This window comes from Ovis canadensis, chromosome 1 (genome assembly GCF_042477335.2).
Source record: "Ovis canadensis isolate MfBH-ARS-UI-01 breed Bighorn chromosome 1, ARS-UI_OviCan_v2, whole genome shotgun sequence".
Taxonomy (NCBI): domain Eukaryota; kingdom Metazoa; phylum Chordata; class Mammalia; order Artiodactyla; family Bovidae; genus Ovis; species Ovis canadensis.
Window position 1 is genome coordinate 144,194,717 of NC_091245.1, and position 27,418 is coordinate 144,222,134.

Below are 27,418 nucleotides of genomic sequence, written 5' to 3' on the forward strand. Positions count from 1 at the left end.
CATTAAGCAGAAATTTGTGCAGAATCTCTAATAGATGCATTTTTTAAAAAATGCCTAAATTCCAATATCAATCAGTTTAAAATAAAACTCTAACTGTAAATTTCAGAAACTGTTATTATTTTTAAATCTATAAGAGAGGAGCTATTAAAAACCAACACTACACATCCTATTTAATAATAAAACACTACAAACATTCACATTAAACTAAGGAACTAAGCAAAGGAGTTTATCACCATTATTTTATTATTTATATTCTGAAAGCCTGAATATATTTCAGAAATGAAACAAGAAAAAAGTATAACAAAAATTATCCTGGAAATGAGATTAACTGAGGCTTCCCTGGTGTTTCAGTGGTAAAGAATCTGCCCACCAATGCAAGAGACAGGGATTAAATGATCCTGGGTCAAGAAGATTCCCTACAGTAGGAAACAACAACTCACTCCAGTATTCTCGCCTGGGGAATCCCAGGGACAGAGGAGCCTGGCAGGCTACAGTCCACAGGTTTCGCAAAAGAGTCAGACAGGACTTAGCGACTAAACAACAACTAATGAGATAATTACTAGGAGGCAGTTTACTGAAATAATCAAGAGAATCCACTGGAAAACTATTAGAAAAAAATAAAGTAATTTGACACTATATGAATAAATACAAGTAATTAACTTTCCTACAAGATAACTCTACCACTAATCTATTATTGAGGATAAGTAACTCAATTCACAGAAACAATTTCTACACATCTAAGATTAGATTAAAAAAGAAGCTATAAGACCATGCTGAAGTAAAATAATAAAACCTTACTTAAGGACCTAAGAGAGAGCCAAAAAAGTGAAGAGGCATATCTTGTTCCTTTCTGAGAAGACTCAAAATACTGAGGAATATAATTATCCATCTCACTGTAATAATATGAGGTACAATTAAATTCTGAAAGGATTTGAGAATATAGGTGGCAATTAAAAATTATCAAGACAGGAAAAAATGAAACCTGACAAACTTTCCATTTATTTATTTAAATTAAACAAGTGAATTAAAATTCATAAATATTTTGACTGGGCAAATATACTATGTTATGTTCACTGAATTTTCAATAATATATTTAGGTTGGTGCAAAAGTAATTATGGTTTTAGATCCTGAATTTTAAATCATTATTATAACTAGGCTCAAACACATCTTCTATTAATCAAAATATAAACCATTACAATCAATACATTTTTGCCAATGAGAAATGTTTGCTTACTCCTGTAGGATAAAAATCTGTGCTTCAGGATTCTACAAACTCTTGGAAAGCATCTTTCGCCTCCTGCTGGTTGTGGAAGCATTTTCCCTTCATAAAGTTGAGATGCTTGAAGAAGTGGTACTCAGTTGGCGAGAGGTCTGGTGAATATGGCAGATGAAGAAAAACTTCGTAGTCCAACTCGTTCAACTTCTGAAGCGTTGGCTGTGCATGACATGTGGTTGTCATGGAGAACTGGACCCCTTCTATTGATCAATGTGGTCTACAGGCGTTGTAGTTTTGGGTGCATCTCATTGATTTGCTGAGCATTCTTCTCAGATGTAATGGTTTCACCAGGATTCAGAAAGTTGAGGTGAATCACAGCAGCAGCAGACCACCAAACAGGCACCATGACCTTTCTTTGATTCAGGTATGGCGTTGGGGAGTGTTCTGGAGCTTCTCAGTCCAGCCACAGAGCTGGTCATTGCTGGTCATTGCAGTTGTCTTATAAAACCCACTTTTCATCACACGTCACAAACTGATTAGAAATGGTTCGTTACTGTTGCATAGAGTAAGAGGTGATAACACATCAAAACGAGTTTTTTGATTTGTGGTCAGCTCATAAGGCACCGCTTATTGAGCTTTTTCACCTTTCCAATTTGCTTCAAATGCCAAATGACCACAGAATGATTGATGTTGTGCTCTTGGGCAATTTCTTCTGTAGCTGTAACAGGATCAGCTTCAGCGGTGGCTCTCAATTGGTCACTGTCAACAACCAATGGCTGACCGGTGCATTCCTCACCTTCAAGGCTCTCGTCTCCTAGACAAAACTTCTTAAACCACCACCACACTGTACATTTGTCAGCAGTTTCCAGGCCAAACGCATTGTTGATGTTGTGAGTTGTCACCACTGCTTTATGACCCATTTTGAACTTGAACAAGAAAATAGTTCAAATTTGCTTTTTGTCTAATATCATTTCTATCGACTAAAATACATAAAAAAAAACAGCAAGTAATGTCACTAATAACATAAGGCAAGAAACGTGCATTAAAATGATGTACAACATAGTCACATGTAAGAATGTACATCAAATGGCAAAGTTCAACAATGCAAAACTTTAACTGCTTTTGCACCAACCTAATATGTACAAGAACATTCTCAAAAATACTGGAAATGATCCTAACACCCATCAAAAACAGTAATATGGGATTTAATAGTTACAATCTGTGAGCATTCTTTATGTGATAGACACTGTCCAGTGATGTCTAACATGAATTATCTAATTCTCAAGATAACTTCTCATTTATAAATTGAAAAACTGGCCATGATAACTTCAGTAATTTGCCTAAAATCACACAATTATTAAGTGATAAAGCTAGGATTTAAATCCAGGCATCTGACCATAAAGGCTTTGCCAGTAACAGCTCATGTGGGACAGAGCTTCCTAACTTAAGCCATGAGTAAGTTATAAGGATTGAGATACTAATGCTATCAGCCTTTATGGTGGCCAGATCCATAACTAGATTCATCCTTGTTTGTCATAACAAGGAAAAAATTAGAAAGCCCTGTTCTAAAAAAGTGTTTAAATAAACTTTGGCAAGTTCAATGGGAAATAAAATGTACCTATGAAAAATCTACAAATCATGACACGACTAAATCATCCACCACATTACATGAAAAAGAATGATAGATAAAGACCGAAAGAAGAAACTTCTATTTTTATTTAAATTGTAACATATGGATGAGTACTGAATATCAGTCTTATTTATCTAGAAGCACACATAAGGAATAAGAGGTTAATCAGGGAGAGAGGTTAATCGGGGACAGAAGTTAATTGTGGAGTGGAAATTAAAAAGTGAGAGAGGTAGGCTGACAACAAGATGGTGGAGGAGTAGGTGGACGTGGAGTACATCTCTCTCCATGGATACATCAGGAATACACCTTGAGACACAGAGGCGCATGTGGAACACCAGCTGAGAGAGGACAGGAATGTCTGATGAGTGGAAAGGAATATATAGACCCACGCAAAAATCAGTAGGATGAAGGAACTAGGGGGAAAAACAGGAGTGTTAGTAGGACTGGACCTGCCCTTGGTGGGTAGGGGAACTGAAACAGGGGTCTGATCCCCACATCAGGGCCACTGTCTGAGTGAGAGGAGAAACATTTTAGGCTGAGAGTGAAACAGCTGATCTGTGGCAGCCTAAATGGAATGAGAATCAGACAGTCCTTGCCGCAGCCATACATACCCGGGATAGGGATGTCGATCCCCTGGAAGGTGCAGCGTAGCACCAGGGAGCTGGAGTTTAGGGATTGTGGAGCAATCCTAGGGCGAGGGCTGCTGTTGACTCAGAGATGCGGGCAGAGGGGACGTGAGGGAGGAGATTGTGGGGGGAAATGCCTGTGGAGGAAAGGGGGTGGAGCCATCACCACAGCCTCTTTCTCTCCACATGCCAGCAGTGGCAGCTGAACAATACAGAAGGTGATCCATCAAACGCCTGACACACTGAACTACAGAGCAGGACCCCACCCAAGGTGCTCCCAAGTGACTGATGCGCTGAACCTACAGAGCAGGACCCCACCCAGGGTGACCCTTTAAGTGCCAGATGCACTGATTTACAGAGCAGGACCCCAGCCGGGGGCAGGGGGCGGGGGGTGGGGGGGGAGAGGGAGCACCCTCTATGTGCCTGACACACCAAACAGAGAAAGACCTCAGGCAAGGGAGCCCTCTAAGTGCCTGAATGGGTGGAGCTGTGGAGAAAGACTAGCCAAAAAGGTATTCTGATCGCCAGTTACAAGAGGCTCGGAAAAAGACTCTGATAGGGCCATAACGCCTGCTGAGGAGGCAGTTTGTGTCCCTGTACACTTGGCACTGCCAGGGTCCCTGCAAGCCAAGCAGCTGTGCCACCTTCATGCTCAACTCTCACTGGGGCAGAGCTGCCACAGGCAAAAATTCTTGCATCTATGTGCACGGGGTTGCTTTGGTAGTGTCCGACTCTGCGACCCTGTAGACTGTGGCCTGCCAGGCTTCCCTGTCGGGGGTTGGGAGGGGGGCGGTTCTACAGGCAAGAACATTAGAGCGTATTGGCCAATAATGGTTGCCATACCCTTCTAGAGCACCGTATTTCCTGCTGCCCTAGCCTCCGACTCCCCTGAGTACCTGGTGCTGCCAGAGCCCCTGCAACCCAAACAGCAGCACCACCTCCACACCTGACCTTCACAGGGGCAAACCCAAGTCCTCCAGGGCAGCCTCAGGAGCAAACCCCAGTGGACAACCCACATGCAGAGGTGAAAATAAAACCACAGTTGAAACCCAGGAGCAATGTGACTAAGGAAGAAGGCCCAAAATCTTCCCACCAGCTATACAACATGCAGATGAAATTCACAATCAAGTAGGCAGTCTCTGCGTCTATGGAAAATATAAAATGTCATTGAGAGCGCCTACAAAATAAAACACACTAGTTCTGTCAGCTGTGGACATTGGCGGCAAGAACACATAGGAGTAGGACCAGATTAGAATCTGAGCTGGCCCCACAACAAGTCCAGATATCACAGTGTTGGAGGGTATTCTAGCAAGGTGAGGTTTACTATGACTCCCAGTGAGGGAAAGGACTCTGACAGCAGTGACTCAGGAAAAACATTTATTCTTCTTATGTTTTTACTTGTTCTGTATATTCTTTTGAATTCCACCCTGCCCCCACCACTGTTGTAGTTGTCGATTTTATTGGCACTACTAACTCTAATTAAGCTTTTGAGTTTTTTTCTTTTTTTTCTCAGTCACATTTTTTTATTGTTGTTATAAACCTCTGCCTCTATATTTGACTTTGCAGTTCTGGGGAGCTTTTGTTTTCTTTTTTCTTTTAAATTTGTAAACCTATTATTATTTTTCTATTAAACCTATTACTATTATTATACATTTATTCTTTTGTTTGCCTTTCCTACTGTTCTTTTCCAATGCAGTTAACCTTTAATGTACATAAAACTTCATCTACTTAACTTTTCATATCTATTATTTTTTCTTTTTTTTCTTCCTTTTCCTCTCAACATATTTGTTAGTTTTATTTTCATTGCTTTATTCCCCAATTGGCATCTTGCTTTAGTTCTGTCTTCCAGTTTTGTTCTGGTACATACAATTTTTGGTTTCCTTTGTTTGTCAGGTCAATATATTGTACTTTATTTTTGTTGGACTGTTTTGATTTTGCTTATGGGTGTATATGTAGATGTGTATATTCAGTCACACTTTTTATTGTTGTTATAACCCTCTGCATTTACATTGGGTTTTTGCCGTTCTATGGAGTTTTCCATTTTCCTTTCATTTTTTCCCTCTTCTTTTTTGTCTTTTCTCTTTTTTATAATTGTTTTTTACTTTTTTTAAACCTTATTATATATTTTTTTACATTTATGCCTTTGTTTGCTTTTCCTTCTGATCTTTTCCCCTTGCAGTTAATCTTTAATGTATATAATAAATCTTCTTCATCTACCTCTATTTAACTTTGCATATAAATTTTTTCTTTTCTTTCTTTCCTTTTCTCTCAACATATTTGTTAGTTTTGTTTTCATTATGTTATTCCCCACTTGGCACTTTGCTTTAGTTTTGTTTTATTTAGTTTTGTTCTTAACTGGTAAATATAATTTTTGATTTCCTTGGTTCGCCACATCAATCTATTGTACTTTATTTACGTTGGACTGTTTTGACTTTGCTCATGGGTGTATATGTGTATATCCCATTATTTTCATTATTATTTGCCTAACTTTGTAACTGCCATTTGGGGTTCATCTTTGTTTTCTCATTTTTTGTTAGTTGTTTTAATCTCACTTAATGCCACAAGCCACTTGTGGAAACTTCCTGACCAGAGAACATGCCCTGAGCCTTTGGAGTGGGAGCACTGACTCCAAGACCCTAGAATACCAGAGAACCAACCCTAGGGAGTGTCCAATAGTGAGAACTCACACAAAGGAAACCACTTGAATACAAGACCCAGCATCACAAAACACCAGTAGCAACCTGCACAGGATGCCTCCTCTGAACAACAAACAAAACAAAAATGCAAACCCAATCATCAGCAGACAGGATTACCACCTCACTCAGCCTTGCTGATCAAAGGAAAAACAGACAAACAAACAAACACAGCACACATATCACCCTACATGAAGCTTACACAACCTTACGAGGAAAGGAAGCAAAAGGAAGAATTCAATCGTGAAGCCTGGGAGAAGGAGACCTTAAACACAGTAACTTAAAAAAAAAAAAAAAAGAAAAGGTAGAGAAATACTACACAAATGAAGGAACAAACCAGAAACACAGAAGTCCAAATAAAAGAAGAGGAACTAGGCAAACTACCTGAAAAGGAATTCAGAATAATGATAGTAAAGATGATCAAAAACCTTGAAAGTAAAATGGAGAAAATACAAGAACCAATTAACAAAGGCCTAGAAGAATTAACCTGACCTGCCTCTTGAGAACCCTATATGCAAATCAGGAAGCAACAGTTAGAACTGGACATGGAACAACAGACCGGTTCCAAATAGGAAAAGGGGTATGTCAAGGATGTATATTGTCACCCTGCTTATTTAACTTCTATGCAGAGTACATCATGAGAAACGCTGGACTGGAAGAAGCACAAGCTGGAATCAAGATTGCCTGGAGAAATATCAATAATCTCAGATGTGCAGATGATACCACCCTTATGGCAGAAAGTGAAGAGGAACTAAAAAGCCTCTTGAAGAAAGTGAAAGAGGAGAGTGAAAAAGAGGGCTTAAAGCTCAACATTAAGAAAACGAAGATCATGACATCTGGTCCCATCACTTCATGGCAAATAGATGGGGAAACAGTGGAAACATTGTCAGACTTTATTTTTGGGGGCTCCAAAATCACTGCAGATGGTGACTGCAGCCATGAAATTAAAAGACACTTACTCCTTGGAAGGAAAGTTACGAGCAATCTAAGATAGTATATTCAAAAGCAGAGACATTACTTTGCTAACAAAGGTCCATCTAGTCAAAGCAATGGTTTTTCCAGTGGTCATGTATCCATGTGAGAGTTGGACTGTGAAGAAAACTGAGTGCTGAAGAATTGACGCTTTTGAACTGTGGTGTTGCAGAAGACTCTTGAAAGTCCCTTAGACTGCAAGGAGATCCAACCAGTCCATTCTAAAGGAGATCGGTCCTGGGTGTTCATTGGAAGGACTGATGCTAAAGCTGAAACTCCAATCCTTTGCCCACCTCATGCCAAGAGTTGACTCATTGGAAAAGACTCTGATGCTAGGAGGGATTGGGGCAGGAGGAGAAGGGGATGACAGAGGACGAGATGGCTGGATGGCATCACCGACTCGATGGACATGAGTTTGAGTGAACTCCGGGAGTTGGTGATGGAAAGGGAGGCCTGGCGTGCTGCGATTCATGGGGTTGCAAAGAGTCAGACACGTCTGAGTGACTGAAGTGAACTGAAACTGAGAAGAATTAAAGAATAATCATACAAACAACACGGTTACTGAAATTAAAAATACTCTAGAAGGACTCAATAGCAGAATATCTGAAGCAGAACGAATCAGTGATCTGGAAGATAAAATGGTAGAAATAACTTATGAAGAGCAAAATAAAGTAAAAAGAATGAAATGAACTGAGGATAGTCTCAGAGACCTCTGGGACAATATCAAACACACCAACATTCAAATTATAGGGGTCCCAAAAGAAGAAGAGAAAAAGAAAGGGTATGAGAAAATTTTTGAAGAAGATTATAGTTGAAAATTTCCCCAACATGGAAAAGGAAACAGTCAATCAAGTTCAAGAGGCACAAAGAGCCCCATACAGGATAAACCCACACAGAAACACACTAAGACATATTAATCAAACTAACAAAGCCTAAACACGAAGAAAGAATATTAAAAGCAGCAAGGGAGAAGCAACAACTAACATACAAAGGAAACGTCATACGCTTAGCAGCTGATCTTTCAGAAAAAACTCTGCAGGCCAGAAGGGAATGGCAGGATGTATTTAAAGTACTGAAAGAGAAAAATCTACAACCAAGATTACTGTACCTGGCAAGGATCTCATTCAAAACTGATGGAGAAATGAAAAGCTTTTCAGATAAGCAAAAATTAAGAGAATTCAGTAGCACCAAGCCATCTTTACAACAAATGTTAAAGGGACTAATATAGTCAAGAAATACAAGAGAAGAAAAAGATCTACAAAATCAACCCCAAACAAATATGAAAATGGTAATAGGAACATATACACCAATGATTACTTTAAATGTAAATGGATTAAATGCTCCAACCAAAAGACACAGACTGGCTGAACAGATACAAAAACAAGACCCATATACATGCTGTCTATAAGAAACCCACTTCAGATCTAAAGACAAAAAGTGACAGGATGGAAAACTACATTCCATGCAAATGGGAAGCAAAAGAAAGTTGGAGTAGCAATCCTCATAACAGACAAAATGATCTTAAAATAGAGAATATTACAAGAGATTAGGAAGGACACTTATTACACTTATTACATAATCATCAAGGGACCAATCCAAGAAGACATAACAATTGTAAATATATATGCACCCAACAAAGGAGCACCTCAATACATAAGACAAACATTAACAGATATAAAAGGAGAAACTGACAGCAACACAATAATAGTTGGAGACTTTAACACCCAACTCACACCAATGGACAGATCATCAAAATAGAAAATTAATAAGAAAACATAAGTTTTAAATGATACATTAGATGAGATGGATCTCACTGATATTTTTAGGACATTCCATCCAAATGTAGAAGAATACACCTCTTCTCAAGTGCACATGGAACAATCTCCAGGACAGACCACATCTTGCGTCACAAATCAAATTTAAAAAAATTGAAATCGTATCAAGCATCTTCTCTAACCACAACGCCATGAGACTAGATATCAATTACTAGAAAAAAACTGTAAGAAAAACAAACACATAGAGATTAAAAAATGCATTTCTAAATAACCAACAGGTTACTGAAGAAATCAAAAGGGAAATAAAAAGAAGAAAATGACAATGAAAACACAACAACTCCAAACCTACGGGGTACAGCAAAAGCAGTCCTAAGAGGGAAGTTTATAGCAATACAATCCTACCTCAAGAAATAAGAAAAAATTTGAACAGACAACCCAACTTTACACCTAAAACAACTGGAAAAAGAAGAACAAAAACCCCCCAAGATGAATAGAAGGAAAGAAATCATAAAGATCCAAGAAGAAATAAATGAAAAATAAATGAAAGAAACAATAGTAAAGGTAAATAAAACTAAAGGTTGGTTCTTTGAGAAGATAAACAACATTGACAAACCTTTAGCCAGACTCATCAAGAAAAAAAGAGAGAAGAATCAAATCAATAAAATTAGAAATGAAAAAGGAGAGGTTACAATAGACAATGCAGAAATATAAAGGATTATAAGAGACTATTATAAACAACCATATGGCAATAAAATGGGTAACCTGGAAGAAATGGACAGATTCTTAGGAAAGTTCAGTCTTCCAAGACTGAACCAGGAAGAAATAGAAATTATGTACAACCCAATTACAAGCACTGAAATGGAAGCTGTGATCAAAAATCTCCCAAAAAACAAAAGCCCAGGGCCAGATGGCTTCACAGGAGAATTCTATCAAACACTTAGAGAAGAGCTAATACCTATCCTTCTAAAACTCTTTCAAAAAACTGTAGAGGAAGGAACACTTTCAAACTAATTCTATGAGGCCACCATTACCCTGACACCAAAACCAGACAAAGACAACACAAAAAAAGAAAACTACAGGCCAATATCACTGATGAACATAGATGCAAAAATCCTCAACAAAATTTTAGCAAACTGAATTCAGCAACACATCAAAAAGCTCCCACACCAATGATTAAGCTGGGTTTATTTCAGGGATGCAAGGATTCTTCAATATACACAAATCAATCAATGTGATACACCATATTAACAAACTGAAAGATCAAAACCATATGATAATCTCAATAGATGCAGAAAAAGCCTGTGACAAAATTCAGCACCCATTTATGATTAAAACTCCTCAAAAAATGGGCACAGAAGGAACCTACCTCAACACAGTAAAGGCTATGTATGATAAGCCTACAGCAAACATTATTCTCAATGCTGAAAAACTGAAAGCAAGACCCCTAAGATCAGGAATAAGACAAGGGTGTCCACTGTCAGCACTATTATTCAACATAGTTCTGGAAGTCCTAGCTACAGCAATCAGAGAAGAAAAAGAAATAAAAGTAATCCAGATCAGGAAAGAAAAAGCAAACCTCTCACTATTTGCATATGACATGATTCTGTACATAGAAAACCCTAAAGAACACAAAATCAATATACAGAAATCACTTGCATTTCTATATACTCACAATGAAAAATCAGAAAGAGAAGTTAAGGAATCAATCCCATTCACCACTGCAACAAAAAGAATTAAACATCTAGGAATAAACTTACCTAAAAAGACAAAAGAACTGTATACAGAAAATTATAAGACACTGATGAAAGAAATCAAAGATGATATAAACACATGGAGAGATATTCCATGTTCCTGGGTAGGATGAATCAATATCGTGAAAATGACTATACTACCAAATGCAATCTACAGATTCAATGAGATCCCTATCAAATTACCAATGGCATTTTTCCCAGAAGTAGAACAAAAAATTTCACAATTGATATGGAAACACAAAAGATCCTGAACAGCCAAAGCAGTCTTGAGAAAGAATGGAGCTGGAAGGAATCAACCTTCCTGAATTCAGATTATACTACAAAGCTACAGTTATCAAGACAGTATGGTACTGGCACAAAAACAGAAATATATATCAATGAAACAAGATAGAAAGCCCATAAATAAACCCATGCACCTATGGGTACCTTATTTTTGACAAAGGAGGCAAGAATATACAATGGGGCAAAGACAGCCTCTCCAATAAATGGGGCTGGGAAAACTGGACAGCTACATATAAAAGAATGAAATTAGAACACTTTCTAACACCATACACAAAAATAAACTCAAAATGGATTAAAGACCTAAATGTAAGACCAGAAACTATAAAATTCTTAGAGGAAAACATAGGCAGAACACTGAATCGCATATATCAAAGCAAGATCCTCTATGACCCGCCTCCTAAAGTAATGGAAATAAAACCAAAAGTGAAGAAGTGGGACCTGATTAAACTTAAAAGCTTTTGCACAGCAAAGGAAACTATAAGCAATGTGAAAAGACAACTCTCATAATGGGAGAAAATAATAGCAAATGAAACAACTGACAAAGGATTAATTGTAATTTCCAATATACAAGCAGCTCATACAACTCAATGCCAGAAAAACAAACAACCCAATCAAAAGTGGTAAAAACCTATACAGACCATTTCTCCAAAGAAGACATACAGATGGCTAACAAACACATGAAAAGATGCTCAACATCGCTCATTTTTAGAGAAATGCAAATCAAAACCATAATGAGATATCACCTCACACCGGTCAGAATGGCCATCATCAAAAAATCTACAAACAATAAATGCTGGAGAGGGTGTGGAGAAAAGGGACCGCTCTTGCACTGTTGATGGGAATGTAAATTGATACAGCCACTATGGAAGATGGTATGGAGATTCCTTAAAAAACTAGGGAGAAAACCACCTTATGACCCAGCAATCCTACTACTAGGCATATATCCTAGGCGTAGGACACATGTATCCCATTGTTCACTTGCAGCACTATTTACAATAGCTGGAACATGGAAGCAACCCAGATGTCCACTGACAGATGAACGGATAAAAACATTGTGGTACATATACACAATGGAATATTACTCAGCATTTGAGTCAGTTCTGACGAGGTGGATGAACCTAGAACCTATTATACTGAGTGAAGTGAATCAGAAAGAGAAAGATAAATACTGTATTCTAATGCACATATACAGAATCTAAAATAATGGTACTGAGGTATTTACAGGGCATTAATGGAGAAACAGACATAGAGAATAGACTCATGCACATGGGGAGACGGGAGGAGAAGGTGAGATGTATGAAAACAGTAACGTGGAAGTTTACATTACCATATGTTAAATAGATAGCCAAGGGGAATCTGCTGTATGGCTCCGGAAACTCAGACAGGGGCTCTGTATCAACTTAAAGGGTTGGGATGAGGAGGGAGATGGGAGGCAGGTTCAAAAGAGAGGGGATATATGTATACCTATGGCTGATTCATGTTGAGGTTTGACAGAAAACAACAAAATTGTGTAAAGCAATTATCCTTCAATAAAAAAATATATTAAAAAGAAAAAAAGTGAGAGAGAAATGTTTACATTCTATGTTTTGATATATGTGTATTTTACTAGTTTAAACATCACCTTCTCTAAGAAGTCCTCTAAATAACATCTCTGATTTTCCATTATATGTTCTTCTTCCATGTCAAAATGCTACTTTATCATACTGATTATAACTCTAATTAGTATTTACTTTCCCCTAGAAAATAAACTTCATTAAGGCAGAAACTTAGTCCATCATTTCCCTAGCTATATTCACTAGTACGTTTGATATAAATACTGTGATATAAGCACATAATAAATACATTTTGAATATGCCCATCAACAGAATGGGACAAAAATAGTGTAGTTATACAATGAAATACCATTAAGAGAATGAAAAAATTCTAACTATATCCAATAATACATATGAAGTTCCAAACATATTCTTGAGTAAAAGCAGCCAGACACAATGGACCACAGTAAAAGACTCCAGGTATATAAAGTTCAACAAGAAAACTTACTTATACTGTTAGAAGTTCAGATAACATCTATTTTTGGATAGGGGAAGAGTGTAGTTCACATGAAGGATAAACAAGGGTAGTTTCTGGAGTATTATAATGTTCTGTTTCTTGACCTGGATAGGTAGGTAGTTACATGAATATGTGTACTCTGCGATAATTTACTAAGCTGTAAACTTATGAACTGTGTACTTTGCAGCAAGTTTTATAGTTTAGTAAATATATTTTCATAACTACTTAATAAACAGAGAAGTAATAATAACAGGAGTTTAAAAAGAAAAAGCAAACTGATAAAGTCATATAAACTGGGAACAATTGTTATGAGGCAATGAAATGACCAGTAAGGAAAAAAAGTTTCATAATATAGTAGAGTTATTGTTTCATTAAAATCCTAAGGGCACTTTAATAGGTATAAACAAAAAAATATACATAAAAGAAAATTTAATATATCTGAAATTGAATACAAATAATACTAATCTACCAATTTTCATTATGATATGACCCCTCCCACTCCCATTATACACATACAAGTAACTAGTACTTTGAGAATATTTTTTCTTTCCTTTTCCTTCTGGCTTTTATTATCATTATTATTTTTTTTTTTGCTTATCATAGTAGCCTTGTATTGCCTTTCTCTGGATTTTGTTTTTACATGACAGAAACTTCTGTCTTTAAGCTACTATGATTTGGGGACTTTCTGTTAACAGTGAAAACCAATCTTAACAAAGTCATCTTGGGAGAAGGACTTACCTAAGTGTCTTTTCTCACTTATTTTTCCAAATCTGCCTGCCTATTAACTTTTTAGTATTTATTGGATTTATAGAGGCAGACCCCAATGTGGGAGGGCCTGTGGCTGAAACAGTAACTGTGACTGACCGGATTGCTAACTCTTCCTAATACAGAAGTTAAGCCTTATTGAGGCCACTTACCCAGAGAGATCTAAGTTTCATTGAGCAACTGATCTTTTTGTCAGTAACAAAGCTAACATTTTCATCACATGGTTTTTCAACTAGCAAACATATATAACATTTAAAAAATTGTTTTAATTATAATGCATAAGGAAATCTATATTTAGAAGTACTTAAATATGCACAGTTGAAAAACATCTACTCACAGCAAAAAAGCTAACAAAATAAATCCAATGAAGATTTTTCTTTAGTACTGTGATAGGACAGAATAAATATTAAAAAAGAAAACAACAAAAAACCTTTACCTTAATTTATCATAAACCAAGCATAAAGAAAGAAAATTAAAACTATACTATATCTGATTTAGGGAACATAGGAAGACATAGGAAGAAGCAATTGTCGTTAGATTCTGTGCTATATACATATTTTGTGATTTAATACTGAATGTCAGTAACGATTAGAATCAAATGTCAAGAATATACAGAACAATTACACACATCAATTGTTGTAAAAGGAATCAAAAACGCTGTCAAAAGATCTACAGCCAAAAAAAGAGGCCAAGCTCATATGGTTATAAGTGAGTTCTAGTTTACTCTTAAGGAACAATTAATTCTTATGTAAATTATACTAGAGTTAAAGAAAACAGGACAGTAAAGGAATTTAACAAGTATAACTGCAAACCTGGGAAGACAGCCGTCAAATAAAAACATACAGCAACTTTTTATTTAATATAGAATGCAGAAAGCCCAGATAAAATGCTACAGTTAAATGTAAATAGGGTATTTTTGAATTTATAAAATAAAAATTTATTAAGAACAATGTTTTAAGAAAAATTATAGAAAATTTATAATATCTTTGTTGAAAATGACTTTTTGCATAGCAATGAAACTCCAGAATTCAGAAAAGAGAGGAAAGATAGTATAGATACCACAGTATTTTAAAACTGCTTTATAGAAAAAGGTACCATAGACTAAATTCAAACAGAAATGGCAGATGGGGAAAAAATATATGACGTATGTCCAAAGAGAGGGTAATATATAATAAATGAGAGTAAATCTATACCATAGAATACTAAATGCAGGTGGTATAGATAATGTGGTAGCTATATTGGCTTAAGAATACTCACAATATGTTTCTGAGTTACAAAATATGAATAATTATAAAATAATATGAATAGTAAAAGTTAAAAAAATGCTCTATGCATGTCTTTACAAACTAAATAAAAATATCAGAAAGGCTATATAAATGTTAGAAGTAGTTACAACAGGGCAGCAGGAGAGACAGTTGTTATTAGTTTTATTTGAGACACCACTATTATTACTGAATGACTGCATTTTGTATATGTTATTTTTGTTACTTATAGGACATGTTTTCTCAAATTTTATATTATCAGCCAGAATTTTCAAAATGCTAATGATTTACCTATACTAAAAATATACATTAATTATAAACATATTCCTATTTTTATCTATTTATATATAACATATTCTAAATCTAATATATAAATTTATATAATTTATTATATAATTATATATATTCCTACATTTATATATATTTTGTATATAAATATATATATATTTTAGATATAAACATATTCCTATATTATGTATATATGTAAAACATACATATTCCTCAATTACAGGTAGATGGAAATGTACAGAAATAATAAACTTTAGAGATTTTCTGCTGCATCAGAATCAGCAGGTATATTTAAACACAAATATATGAGATACAGAAAATACACAAAGAACAAGATGCAAAGGCCATCCTGAAAGTGACAGCGAAAGATCTCAAGATACTAGCTACATACGAAGAAAAGTGGAAAACCAATGCAGACTGCAACAGGTCATAAAGCTCCAGAATAGACTTCTCCAAAAAAACCAAAACGGCAGCAACAACAAAAACACACACAAAAAACTAATGAAGAACAGAGCAAAAAACTAAGCAAACAACAACAGCCAACTAATTCCAAAGAAAATGACAACTGATGGGGGAAAAAGTAAAATGATAATATTTATGACTTAGTTCAACCCTAAGTAGCACACAAAAAAACAGTACAAGCTGAGAATTCTGGTTTAATCAAATGACAAAATTCTGTGTGTTGATGTAGGGGTAAAAATTGTACATGTTAATGTGTGTATATGGGGCAGGAGAATAAAGAGAGCTTGTCAGTCACATCCCATGGTCCGGAATTCAACAGGAAATAGGTAAACTAAGAATCACAAAATCACAGGCATCCTTCTTAAAACCAAAAGGATTTGATGAAATAGTTGAAAAGTGTTATCACTGATGGGGGGGGGGCATAGTATAATTACTGTTGTTTGTAGTGTGTATTATTAGTTGACTCTTTGAAAGTATCCCATGTATTAATAAAAGTGAAGCTTCCAGTTCAATAAAAAGATACCCAAAGTTGACCAAAAATGACAATGGTAGTGTAAATGACAGATAACTCTTTCCACAAAGTAGATGAACACTTTAGAAGACATGTATTTAGTGATTTTTAAGAAAAGAAATGTAGGTTACCTGGGGATAAGGCTAGAATTTTTAAATATAAAAGTTTTTTTTTTTTCATGGTAAAGTAGTTTTCAAACTCTCTCATAGGATCTTAACAGAGGGAACAACTCATCTTGGGACTAGTTTGCCGAAACTTTAATCATTTAGCATCTAAAGTCCTATATCCCAGGAAATCCTTTGGTCCCAGGCATACCAGGATGCTTGGTCATTCTAATTGTAACCAGTCTAAAGTGTTTTTTGATCTAAGTCTACTACTAACAGGCCTTTGTTTGTACTATATACTGAAAGAAAGACTAACAAAAAGTTTCTTAAAGATTGAGTTGATAAAGGTGGTATAGAAAAGGGAAATTTTTCAATTGTAAATGTCAAGAAAGGGAACATACAACTTACATGGCTTGCTGACATGAACTGTACCTCAATAAAGTTGTTGTTGTTGCGTTTTTTTTTTTTTAAATAACGAACACTAAAGGGGAGGGAGGAGTGAAAAAAAGTGATTATTTTTGGTTAACCTAAAGAAAGTTGGGCTTTGCTGATAGCTCAGTTGGTTAAGAATCTGCCTGCAATGCAGGAGACCCCCAGGAAGATCCGCTGGAGAAGGGATATGCTACCCATTCCAGTGTTCTTGGGCTTCTCTTGTAGCTCAGCTGGTAAAGAATCCGCCTGCAATATGGGAGATCTGGGTTTGAAACCTGGGTTGGGAAGATCACCTGGAGAAGGGATAGGCTACCCATTCAAGTATTCTGGCCTGGAGAATTCCATGGACGGTATAGTCCATGGGGTTGCAAAGAGTTGGATACAAGTGAGCGACTTCCACTAAAGAAAGTGAAAACCAAATGGAGTGGTTTCATACTTCAAATATATAAGAACAAATAATACTGTTGTCAAAACATTGTTAAGATCTGGTATAAGAGGCAAGAAAGATCTAGTCACAGAATAATGCATCAGCTTGATGGTCTCATGTTTTGAAATAACTAAGATATTAAAATTAATTATGAGGAACATAATTAAGAAAAATAAGATAATGAATGATTTTAGAAATAACTAAATGAAGAAAGCAATTTAGTATGAAATGATAATAAAATAAAAGCCATACTGACTAATGATATTACCAGAGGAGAAAAAAAAAAATATTACCAGAAGCAGATAACTCAGTTCCTACTTTTGCTCATCAATACCCTGTATTTGCTTCAAATATATATACAATTCAAACTCCTGCTAACAAACCAGAGGTGTACTATTAGGGTAACTTGGGTAAAATGTTTCGTTTTTGTTGAAGTACCTGAACTTAGAAAATGATCAGTCTTAGATTCATGTATAAAAGAAACCCCCAGAACATTAGGTGGTCAAGGCTAACTTAGGAAGAGAGAAATTACATAGGAAAACAAATTTAATTCAAGGAAATGAAACATTTTAAGAAGTTCACTTAAAAAAATAAATAAAATGAAAATGTTCATTGTACCTTAAAGAACCCTGCTTCAGGGCCACACCTGTCATACACACTCCGGGATTTACCTATGGCCATGATAATACCTTGCATGTTCGGTGTCATCATGATCTGCCATAAGGGATTTAAAGTAAGAACTTTTGAATGGTTATCAGAGAAAAAAAAAAATCACAAAAACAAAATAATTCCTTTACATGCAAGTTGAAAGTCCTTTGTTTTTTTTTACTACAAATCAAACGCTGCACTTTTTTTTTTGGTAGCAAATGTGATCTGATATACACGTAAGTATCTCTCAAAATCTTCCATACAGGGCCACAGCTACCTGGCATGGTGCCTTCGTGCGAAGTGCAAAAAGGCATCCCGTCTGAACTGAAGAATTTTTTAAAAGGCAACACCTTCTTGACAATTTAGAAAAATGTGCTGCTCTGTAACAGAACCATTTAGAAAAATCAATGTTCTTTTTATTTAAAAACATGCTTCTTCTTTAAGGCTTGGGGAGCTCAGCATTAGCTAAATTCCAGCTCCACTCTGCCAGCAGGCCAGGTACCCGTTTGAACCACCATACAGTCTAAATATCTAAGCAGCAGCCCTGTATCCATATGACTTATTTTTAAGAATTACAAGGCACATGCACTGCTAAACTATCACTCCAATGAATTAAGACACACATATACACACACCAAACACAAAATCCTGCCAATAGCATAAGCACTTGCACAAATGACAGTGTTAAATAATTAATCACAATCCTATTTTTGTAAATGCCAGAAGGCTCACCCTAAAACAAGCACTAAGATGCTTGATCAACAAATTAACATTTTAAAAATATTCTTAAAACAACATGCCAGTTGCCATAATCTTCAAGTACCACCAACATAGAAATGGTTAAATAGAAAAATGTACTGCTATTAAGTATTAAATATTTAAGTATTTCATTTTCACAATAGTTTATCTTGTATAATGGATTTGAGCATCTGCAGATATTGGTATCTGCTGGGGTCAGGCAGGGTCCTGGAACCAATTCCCCCCGATACTGAGGAATGACTGTATTCTTAAATGTTTATATTTTAAAATATCTGAAAAATGAAAATCTCAAGACACTGTGAAGCTATAATATTGGAGCAGTCAAGAGACTGCATCCATTACCTCTGATTCACTGAAACTACTGCCCATAGCATATTTTGGATCACACACAGAGAGTTGCAATATATCTATCTATCTGCTTCAGAAAATCCTCCTGATCAGTTCCTAGCTCACAAATTTACTTCTCAGTCTCTTTATGGCCCATGCTTTCTTACAGTGGCACAGTAATAGTAATGTCTTTATGACACCTCTGATTTTGGTGATTAACTCATGAAAGTGAAGTGACTCATACAAGAGTTTAATTATAACCTTGAAGTCAGTCTGAAAAAAAGTTACTTGGAAAAAAAACTAATATACATTCAGTTCTCATCCATGCCAGTAATAACTAATAAATGATAGAATTCAGGATCTGTCTTCTCTGTTGTTACTATTCTGAAACAGCTTTACTGGCTTCTTTCAAATATGGAAAAGATCAAAATCGAAATCGAAGAATGTTAAGAAAAAAGTGGTAAGGGGGGGGGAAATCTGATGGGATCAAGACAATAGCAATTTTCATCTGGATTCCCAAGAACCATGACAGGAAGCAAAAGTGACTCCATAATGTTAGAAAACTAAGTAGATGAAAATTAACAGTGGAGTGATAAGAAGTGGTAAGATGAGGTGCCCAGTGTACAAAATACTGGTAGGTATTTAGCAATGCTGATGAATTATTCAGTTTAGTCACACAGAGGTTGGGGAAAGAAAGAAAACCAAACCAACCCCAGTCTGCTAAACTGCAGGCAGTCTCCTGCACTGCAGGCGAATTCTTTACTAACTGACACCCCAGGGAAGCCTATCTATTTACTAATATACACCAAATCAGACTGTAGGGTCTTCTGGTAGGAAATAGTGGGCAAAGTATAGTAATTGATACTTCGAGCAAAACAGGAAAGGAAAATAAAAATTTTAAGTGCTCAAAAAATTTTTTGCTATTTAATTAAACAAACATGATTAAAACTTACCAACCTGAGAGTAAACAAATTCTGTGTGTGAACAAAGGAATTAACTCTTGCAATACAAAATTATTCTTTTTGCCAAATTCGTAAGCTTTCTAGTTAAATTTTCACTTGAAATTCAAAGTATTTAATACTGTTAGCAATTGGTAAGGTAATTTCAGACCGTGGGTGGCAAAGCTGTAGGTTATGCGGCCATAGACACAGTGTAAGGGTGCAGGCATGCCCAAAGCACTTGCATTCACACAGCAAAAGAACAGGTGGAAACAGTGCCAAGGGCTACAGTGAAGGTACCTCATCATCATAACCCCCCTCCTTTGACTCAATCATAAATGTCCCTACATGAGGAATCTCCACCTCTACAACTTGCTGCTTAGAAGGTGGCTGGCTTGTGGTATTTTCAGGTTTCTGCAGAAAAAAATCATTAGTGTGAACATTAGAAAACAGAACAATGGAAGCACTCAGTTTAAGTGCATAGACTCTTGAGCCTTTTAAAATACCTGTATTTGTTTAGTATGAAATAAAACCATCTAAAGCTGAACATCAAAGCAAATGCATTAATTCAGTAACAACACAAGATCTCTAGCTTTTGCTTTGCATCTCAAATATTAAATTAAATTTAAACATTTTTTTTTCTCACAGAGTACCTTGTATATTCCAAATTTGTAGAAACAGTTAATACTGAAGTTGGATATCCTACTGCTGTTTTTATTGGTGAAAGATTTATTTATTTTTAATTCTAATAACTCTATACAGCCTTTTTTTTTAAAATATTTTCATCAAAATAAGACTTCCTTCGACCCCAGGAGAATTTGTAAGTTTTCCTTCTGATGATTTTACCTTCTATCCTTTCTAGTAACTAATTATATTGCCACTTAATATCCATAATCTATTGTGCCTAACTCACTAGCACCTGGTATATTTACATCATGAGTTCTCAATGAATTCTTGTTTTTGGAAATGCTGCTAGAAAGTGATATCAATTTTTAACAACTCAGATTGGTTTTTTTGTTAAATTCTATGAACTTCACTAAACCAATGGAGTGGAAGCCAGTGTAAAATCCAGAAAGTCCACTCAAAGACACTAATATGGTTCATTCAAAAAACTGTTCAGATTTCACAAGGACCCTTTTTTACTGAATAGATGACTACCGTATTCACTATTTATCTACAAACAAATTTCAAAAATACTTAAGGTGCTTGAAAGCAGATTGCTTAAATAACTTCAAATTGCACCTTTAAAATTTTCCTAAGCAAAAATCAACTTAGTTTTGACACTAAATAAACAGAAAATTTTAATGAAAACAGAGTGGTCTTACTGCAGTTTAAAATATGGGTAAATTTTAAAATATGAAGATTTTCTGACTTTTTCAAAGTATATATGCAGAAAAAGTTAATTAAACAATAAAACAAGAACAGCGGCCAAGACTAGCCTATTTTTTTGAAAGAAATGCTATTTTTAACCATGACATTTTCAGGAAAGTTTTCCTTTGCTGTGTTTGAGTCTTTGACTTTTTAAGACAATATAACCAACCTGCATGGTTGTCATGATCAGGAGAGAGTATTCAGCTAGCCCAAAATCCGATACACTAATTATTATTCTATAAATGATAGAAATTATAAACATTATACTATTATGCTTCTTGGAATTGCTTATATTTGAATAATTTTAACTCAATATACTAACACATATTCTACAGAGGTAAGCTTGGTCCATGATATTTAATTAAGAATTAATTGAGAGAGAAAAAATAATAAAAATATAATTAAGGGAAAAAATATTGTCCTAGGTTTCCAGTCACAAGAGTGAAATATAAACAGGTAAACTAGGAAATTTGTCTGGACTTTTGGTGAAAAATTTCTCACAAGCAAACCAATTCAAACCAATAATATATTAAGAATAATAAATATAAATTTAGGAAAGTATCAACCAGGAAATGCACTCCTTAGAATACTGATCCTTACACAACAATATATTTCCTTTGAAAAAAATAATTGCACTTAGGGAAAGTAAATGTTTTATAAACCTTTCCAGTTACCACAAAACAGTTTAAACAGCATATTATTAATTATTTGGGTGAAAGTTGAAAAAAGGAAGCAGCTTTGGGCACACATTCTGTAGTATTTCTCATCAAGCCTAGATATCTTAAATTACCATAAAATTTTTCATATGAAGAATTTTAGGGTTCATTCAAGTAAAGTACAAGGATATTTAGGAGCTTCCCCAACGGCTCAGCAGTAAAGAATCAGCCTGCAATGCAGGAGCCCCAGGAAATGTGGGTTCAATCCCTGGATCAGGAAGATCCCCTGGAGGAGGGCACAGCAACCCACTCCAGTATTCTTGCCTGGAGAATCCCATGGACAGGAGCTTGGTGGACTATAGTCCATAGGGTCGCAAAGAGTCGGATACAACTGAAGAGACTGAGCATGCATGCCTAAGGATATCTTTTCCTATTATGGTCACATGCTCTATGAATACCTTAATAAAGGCTGAACTTAACAGAGGTTAAAAATAAATTTCTCAGTTAATAAGATGCAAAAATAATTAGATCACAAAGACTTTAAGCAATTGCCTGAAATCTATTGAATACCCGATTTGTTAAAAAAAAGTGGTCCCATAAAAGTGTGATTAGGAAGTTATAGAACAGTCTTTGGGGTTCTGCGGGAGAGGGAGAGGTGGGATGATTTGGGAGAATGGAATTGACACGTGTATGATATATATGAAACGAATCGCCAGTCTAGGTTCGATGCAGGATACAGGATGCTTGGGGGTGGTGCACTGGGATGACCCAGAGGGATGGTACGGGGAGGGAGGTGGGAGGAGGGTTCAGGATTGGGAACACGTGGCAGATTCATGTTGATGTATGGCAAAACCAATACAATATTGTAAAGTAATTAGCCTCCAATTAAAATAAATAAATTTAAATTAAAAAAATAAAACCATTGCTTTTTCAAAAAAAAAGAAAGTTATATATTTTCAACCCCTTTGGATTCCTCAATATGCTCACAGCTTTTAACCTAATAACTCCACTATGGAAATGTAAAGAAATAACCAAAAATATAGAAGTTTCATTTTTAGCAGTCTTTTTAAAATCATGTAAAAGCAGAAATAAATATATAAGAAGGGAATGAGTAAGTAAATAAGAATTTGATCACTCAATGAATTATTATTAAGCCATTAAACATTTTTTACAAAGAATCTGCAACATGGGGAAAGTTGTTTAGTGACAGAAATATTAAAATATAAAACTGTATATATAGTATTAAATCAACTACAAAAATAAATCATAAATCTGTATATAAAAATAAGAATGAAAGAAAACATACTAACTTATTGAGTGATTAACTTTGGGTTGGGGAACTATGCATGATTCTTAGTCTACTTGTTTGTATTTTTAAATTTTCTAAAATATTTCATCCAAAATTAGAGATTTTCTTCTAAAAAGCAAGCTGTCTAAATATCTGGAGAGTATCTCTTTATGGCTTCTGTGATTCTAAGCTTCTCAGGAAATTTTTCTTACACTAACATCAAAATTTTATATACTGTACATTTGTGAAATGGTTAGGATTTAAGTAACAGAAGGAAATAAAGAGCTACTTAAGGTCATACTATATGCTAGGCACTTAAAAAATGATCTTAATTCATCCCATAATCACCTCCATTTTATATTTTTAAAAAACTGAGGTTTAGAAAAATGAAGCAACTTACTCAAGTTTGCATAGATTGAAGGAAATAAAACTAACATTCAAAACCCTAGGACTATTTAATCCCCAAAGCTAAACACTCTGCAAGTTACTTTCTTTGCTGTTATTCAGTCGCTAAGACATGCCTGAGTCTTTGCGACCCCGTGGACTGCAGCATGCCCAGGCTTCCCAGTCCTTCACTATCTCAGAGTTTGCTCAGATTCATGTCCAACAAGTCGATGATGCCATCCCACCACCTCATCCTCTGCTGCCCTTAGTTTCTAAGGCATGCCTTTAAATGAGAAAACCTAGTGATTTTAATGATCCTAAACAACTGGCCATGAGACCAGGAAACAATGGTCATACTCAGGATCAACATACTCTGGTGCAGGATCAATCCTCTGGTGCAGGATTTATACAGACAATGGGACCAACTGTTGGTTTACTCCAGAAGATAAGCCAAATTGAAAAATATTTATGCTAGCTAATCTATTTTCTCAATGCCACCCTTTTTCGACTAAAGGTGAAGCAATAGGCTGCTACCTTATAAGATATTAACCATATGAATAAACTATCTAACTTTAAGTGCTAATTTCTATAAATTTAAACTGCACCTGATTAGCCAAACTAAAAAAAACACCAAAAAAAGCACAAAAAACCATGATTCTACATTAAGCTAAGTAATCTTTCCACTTTTTTGATATTAGTTAAAAGGATGAAACTTATCAACCATAATGTAAATGCTAACAAATAAAAATCCTAACTAGCAAAAGCCCTAGCAAAATATGTTTTTATATCTGACAAAATTATTTCTCCCTTGTATTTACTCCTGTGCTTTTTCTTCCTTCCTAAGGTGTCCTCTTCTATCATTCACCCAGATCTACTCAAAGAAGTATTTTTCAGGAAGTGCTTTAGAGTGACCAGTTCCTCAAGTTTTTTATAGTCTCTAGGGTATTTGCAGAATTTGGAATAATAATAAAAAACTATTGTTTTTTATGGTAAGAAGATATGTAATCAAACTTTTTCAAAAAGGAAACTAAATTTAAAAATAATTTATCGATATCACTTTGTTCTGCAAGATATAATTAAAAGACTACCCTATTAATGGAACATTTTGGTTAATATGACCTTATAATATTAAAGACCACACTGTAATTAGAGGGTTACTGTTGAGATTAAGTTCAGTAAGTAGAAATTATGTGTTGAAGTGTCCTCTTTTCTTTAGTTCTCTGGGTGAGCATCTTTAAATCCTAAAATTAGCTACTCTGAAACCTACATTAGAGCTGTTTGTGCTCACTAATAAAATAAAAAATAAATACCTACAGCAACTGAATGGTCTTACAGTATGAAATCCTTGACACATCTCTCAGAATATCATATTTTCTGAAATATAATACAATACTAATATGTTCAACTTACTGTTATTAAAAGATACAGCTGAATACTTGAAAATTACACTAAAGGAGGTTAATGATGACAATCTGACACAGGGCACTTGAACTACGCATAAACTGTTTTATAATATCATATTAATCCTGCTAATATTACTCTAACCTAGACTACTATCTAGAATTTTGTTAAACATAGTCCATGGAGCAATGAAAACTATACCCTACCTTCCCAACTATCCTAACGTTAAGACTAAATACGGAAGGCAGGGTGGGAGGGAGGTAGAGGGGAAAGAAAAATAATGTTAACCTCCATACCTCTCTTTAGAAGTTCCAAATCAAATGACCAGTTTGGCCTATGATAATAATTTTTCATAATTCTCTAACAGGAAGATAAAAACGGTTTTCTTTAAAAGAAGCGTTTAAAAAGTTATAGCTGAGGACATTACAACCTGGCAGTTTGGTGACACCTACAACCACTCATCATGTTCACGGCAGAATCATCCCTTGGCCAGGTCTCTCCTGACTCCCAGACAGGTCACTCTCCTTACACAGCTAAGAAATCTCGTGAACATGGATGGGTATGCTCAGAGAGCTAAAAGAAAAATTCTTACCGACTGCAAAACTGTTTCAGGACTTTTATCTTCATGCTCATGTGATGCCTTGGTAATTATTCGAATGGTTTCTTCTTTCAAGTGCTTTGAGAAATCACTTCTTGATGGCTGCTCTAGATATTCTGGTTCTCCTGCTTGTGCTTCATGAGAAAAGAATCAATTGTATATCTAATATAAATCAGTGAGTCTAGACTAAGATGAATTTCTTATTTACTTCTCATTTGAAGTCATACATTAATTTTACTTTATTGACTCTAAAGTAATACATGCTTCAAACAACGGCACTTCCTCCTCCATAGTTTACCAAAAGGAAAGAATCAAATCTCAGATAAGTCAAATAATTACTGAAGAAAGCACTCATTATAGTTTATGCTAAGAAATTTACTGTAAGTTTTTTGTTGTTGTTGTTAGGACAAGCATCAAAATCTCACTTTGGGTCATCACAGCACCGGGTTGAGCTCCCTGTTATACAACAGCTTCCTAGCTATCTATTTCACACATGGTAATGTATGTTTCAGTGCTACTCTCTCAATTCATCTCACCCTTCCTTCCCTGATGGTCCACGAGCCTGTGTGGGATGGGGGTGGGAGGTGGGAGGGAGGTTCAAGAGGGAAGGGAAGCATGTATACTTAGGGCTGATTCACGCTGTTGTACAGTGGAAACCAACACAACATTGTAAAGCAATTATCCTCCAGTTAAAAATAAATTAGAAAATAAAACTGTGAAACCTTAAAAAAAAAAAAATCTCACTTTAGAAAATCACTAGCATTCTACCAAAGAACAAGGGAGCGGGGGATTGTACAAGAATCCTGGTCTGAGTTTCCACAGAGAGCACAGTAGCTGTTTTTCTGGCCACAGTATTCTTTTTCATACTTACTTACCAAAATCCTAACCATGAATGAACCCAGCCTTCTATCTTTTCTGAACCTGTTCCTGATAGTTCCAGGACCAATATAAACTCAAGAATTCAAATACTTCTGGGAAGAATTCCTAAAATTATACCTACTGTCTATGTTCTGAGTTCTAAATCCATAGATGCAACAATGTACTCTGAATGTTCACTAGATATTTAACAGACAAGCCCAATATTTATCCTTATGCAACCTATGAGGCTTTATATAAGTGGGCCTCTGCCTGTCTCTCTATCACCTGGTGTCCTTTGCTCAAAAAGAAACACATACTAGCCTTTTTTCAGTTTATCCAATACATCAGAGAAGAGGCTAACTGTCCAACTTCTGGATCTTTCCTCATTTTCTTCCCTTTGACTGGTCAACAACTCTCACTCCTCCACCGAATAACTTCAATATATCCTTTTGCTTAAATGCTGTTTCTGCATAGAAGTATTGCCAATGACTCCGTTTCTAGGGCAGGGCTGCTCAGCCTCAGCACTACTGACATTTTAGGTCAGATGATTCTAGTGTGGAGGGCTTTCCTGTGTACCCACTAAATACTAGTAGTACTGACTCCCTCTCTCAGCTGTGACAACCAGAAATGTCTCCAGTACTGTCAAATGCCCTCTGAAGGTCAAAATCACTCCCAGACAAGAATTACTGCTCTACACTAACTTATACTTTCATTTTAATAGCACTTTCCCACAATTATAGCTTCATTACTGTTATTTGTTTCAAGCCGATTCCCTGCGATTCTGTAAGAATCTCAAGAGCAGGGGTGTTATCTCCCTTTTGTATTCCTATTTCTTCCACACCGAGCTTATAATAAGCACACAATAATTTAATGAAACAAATGAATTAATAAACTAATGAAAGGGTAAAAGGAGTAAGAATGTACTCTAAAATATTGCACAGTGT

The 27,418-nt window shown here is 35.5% G+C and overlaps 1 protein-coding gene across 20 annotated transcripts in view; it reads right to left on the minus strand.

Annotated features, from left to right (window-relative positions):
- Window positions 1-27,418, minus strand: part of USP25 (ubiquitin specific peptidase 25) — a 161,664-nt gene that overhangs the window by 19,772 nt on the left and 114,474 nt on the right. For 13 of the 20 annotated variants that reach the window (XM_069550435.1, XM_069550425.1, XM_069550496.1 and 10 more), the window contains 3 exons: window positions 25,611-25,750; window positions 20,219-20,332; window positions 17,865-17,960 (listed from right to left, as the gene is read on the minus strand). In XM_069550435.1, the coding sequence (XP_069406536.1) occupies window positions 17,865-17,960; window positions 20,219-20,332; window positions 25,611-25,750 (350 nt within the window). The remainder of the gene's footprint in view (window positions 1-17,864; window positions 17,961-20,218; window positions 20,333-25,610; window positions 25,751-27,418) is intronic. The other 7 variants (XM_069550539.1, XM_069550518.1, XM_069550559.1 and 4 more) reach the window with 1 other exon arrangement.